This window comes from Aplysia californica, unplaced genomic scaffold (assembly GCF_000002075.1).
Source record: "Aplysia californica isolate F4 #8 unplaced genomic scaffold, AplCal3.0 scaffold00091, whole genome shotgun sequence".
NCBI lineage: Eukaryota > Metazoa > Mollusca > Gastropoda > Aplysiida > Aplysiidae > Aplysia > Aplysia californica.
Window position 1 is genome coordinate 1,134,961 of NW_004797361.1, and position 1,264 is coordinate 1,136,224.

Here is a 1,264-nt window from a genome sequence, read left to right on the forward strand (position 1 = left end):
CCCCCTTCCTTCCACACACACACACACGAAACGGTCTCTTATAACATTCCAGTTATTCAATTTGCCCAAAAGAATTCTCATAATAAGTAGTGCCCATGTCTCGTTCACAGGTGTACGCCAGACTTATTCGTTGGTTACGAAAACAAAAGATCGACTTTCCCTTTTTGATATGGAGACAATTCTCAGTTAAATTGATTTTTGGATTTTCTTTCTGTATCTCTAACGCACTCATCCAATCCCCAGGATGCGTCGCAAAAAGACCCGTGCACACAAAAACTACATGAACAACATAGAAACACATGAACGGGTGAGTACTATGTTGACTGTGCTGAGCTTAGGAAGCTGTTACAACCAAAGAGGTTATATTATGGTTGCAACTCACTTAGTAACCCCCCCCCAACCCCTCCCCCCCAAAAAACTCCCACCAAACAAACAAAAACAAAAACAACAGCACCAACAACAACACATACACACACAAACATATAAGATGTCTCATTACACATTGCTGGCTCTTTTGTCTTAAAGATCTAGTACATTATCTGTTAGTATTTGTATAAATTAACAATCACCAATGTAAATTTTCCTTCCATCGTGTTGAGATATTTATCTTTCATATCTTTTTGTCTGTCAGTCGTCTCGTATTTAAATACAACACTTCCCTCCCCCTGACATATATATTTCTAGTCCGTGTTTCGAATTGTTTATATCTCCCTTCATTTATAAAAATAAAACAAAGCAAAGCAAAAACAAAACCGAAAACAAAAAGTAAAATGAAATAAAATTGAATTAAATCAAAAAGGAACCCCCCCCAACCAAACAAACAACAAAAAACAAACAAACAAAACAACAACACAACATAACAAAGTATGTGATTATAAACTAACAACAACAGAAACAACAACAGCTATATCTACAGTAACAACAGAGACAACGACAACAGTTATGGTAATAATAACCACCACAACAAAAATAACAGAATTAACAAAGAAAAAGGAACAAACTCTCAACCAGTTACAACTTCATTAGAAAACCCAAGAAATGCACGAAGTGCACTAGTTGGCCCTGTGTGGTCTTTGCAGCGAAATTAAACCTCCAGAATATTTAAGGAAAGAAAAGTAGAGGACACAATATCAGCCATCTAATGCTGAGAGAGAGCCTTTGAAATATGGGCAAATCAGCCATCTAATGCTGAGAGAGAGCCTTTGAAATATGGGCAAATCAGCCATCTAATGCTGAGAGAGAGCCTTTGAAATATGGGCAAATC

The 1,264-nt window shown here is 36.9% G+C and overlaps 1 protein-coding gene across 1 annotated transcript in view; it reads left to right on the top strand.

Annotated features, from left to right (window-relative positions):
• Positions 1 to 1,264, top strand: part of LOC101852613 (mucin-5AC) — a gene marked incomplete at its 5' end in the record, with an annotated part of 7,071 nt that overhangs the window by 3,755 nt on the left and 2,052 nt on the right. Inside the window, 1 exon segment of the mRNA XM_005094916.3 lies at positions 244 to 307. Coding sequence (XP_005094973.2) covers positions 244 to 307 — 64 coding nt within the window.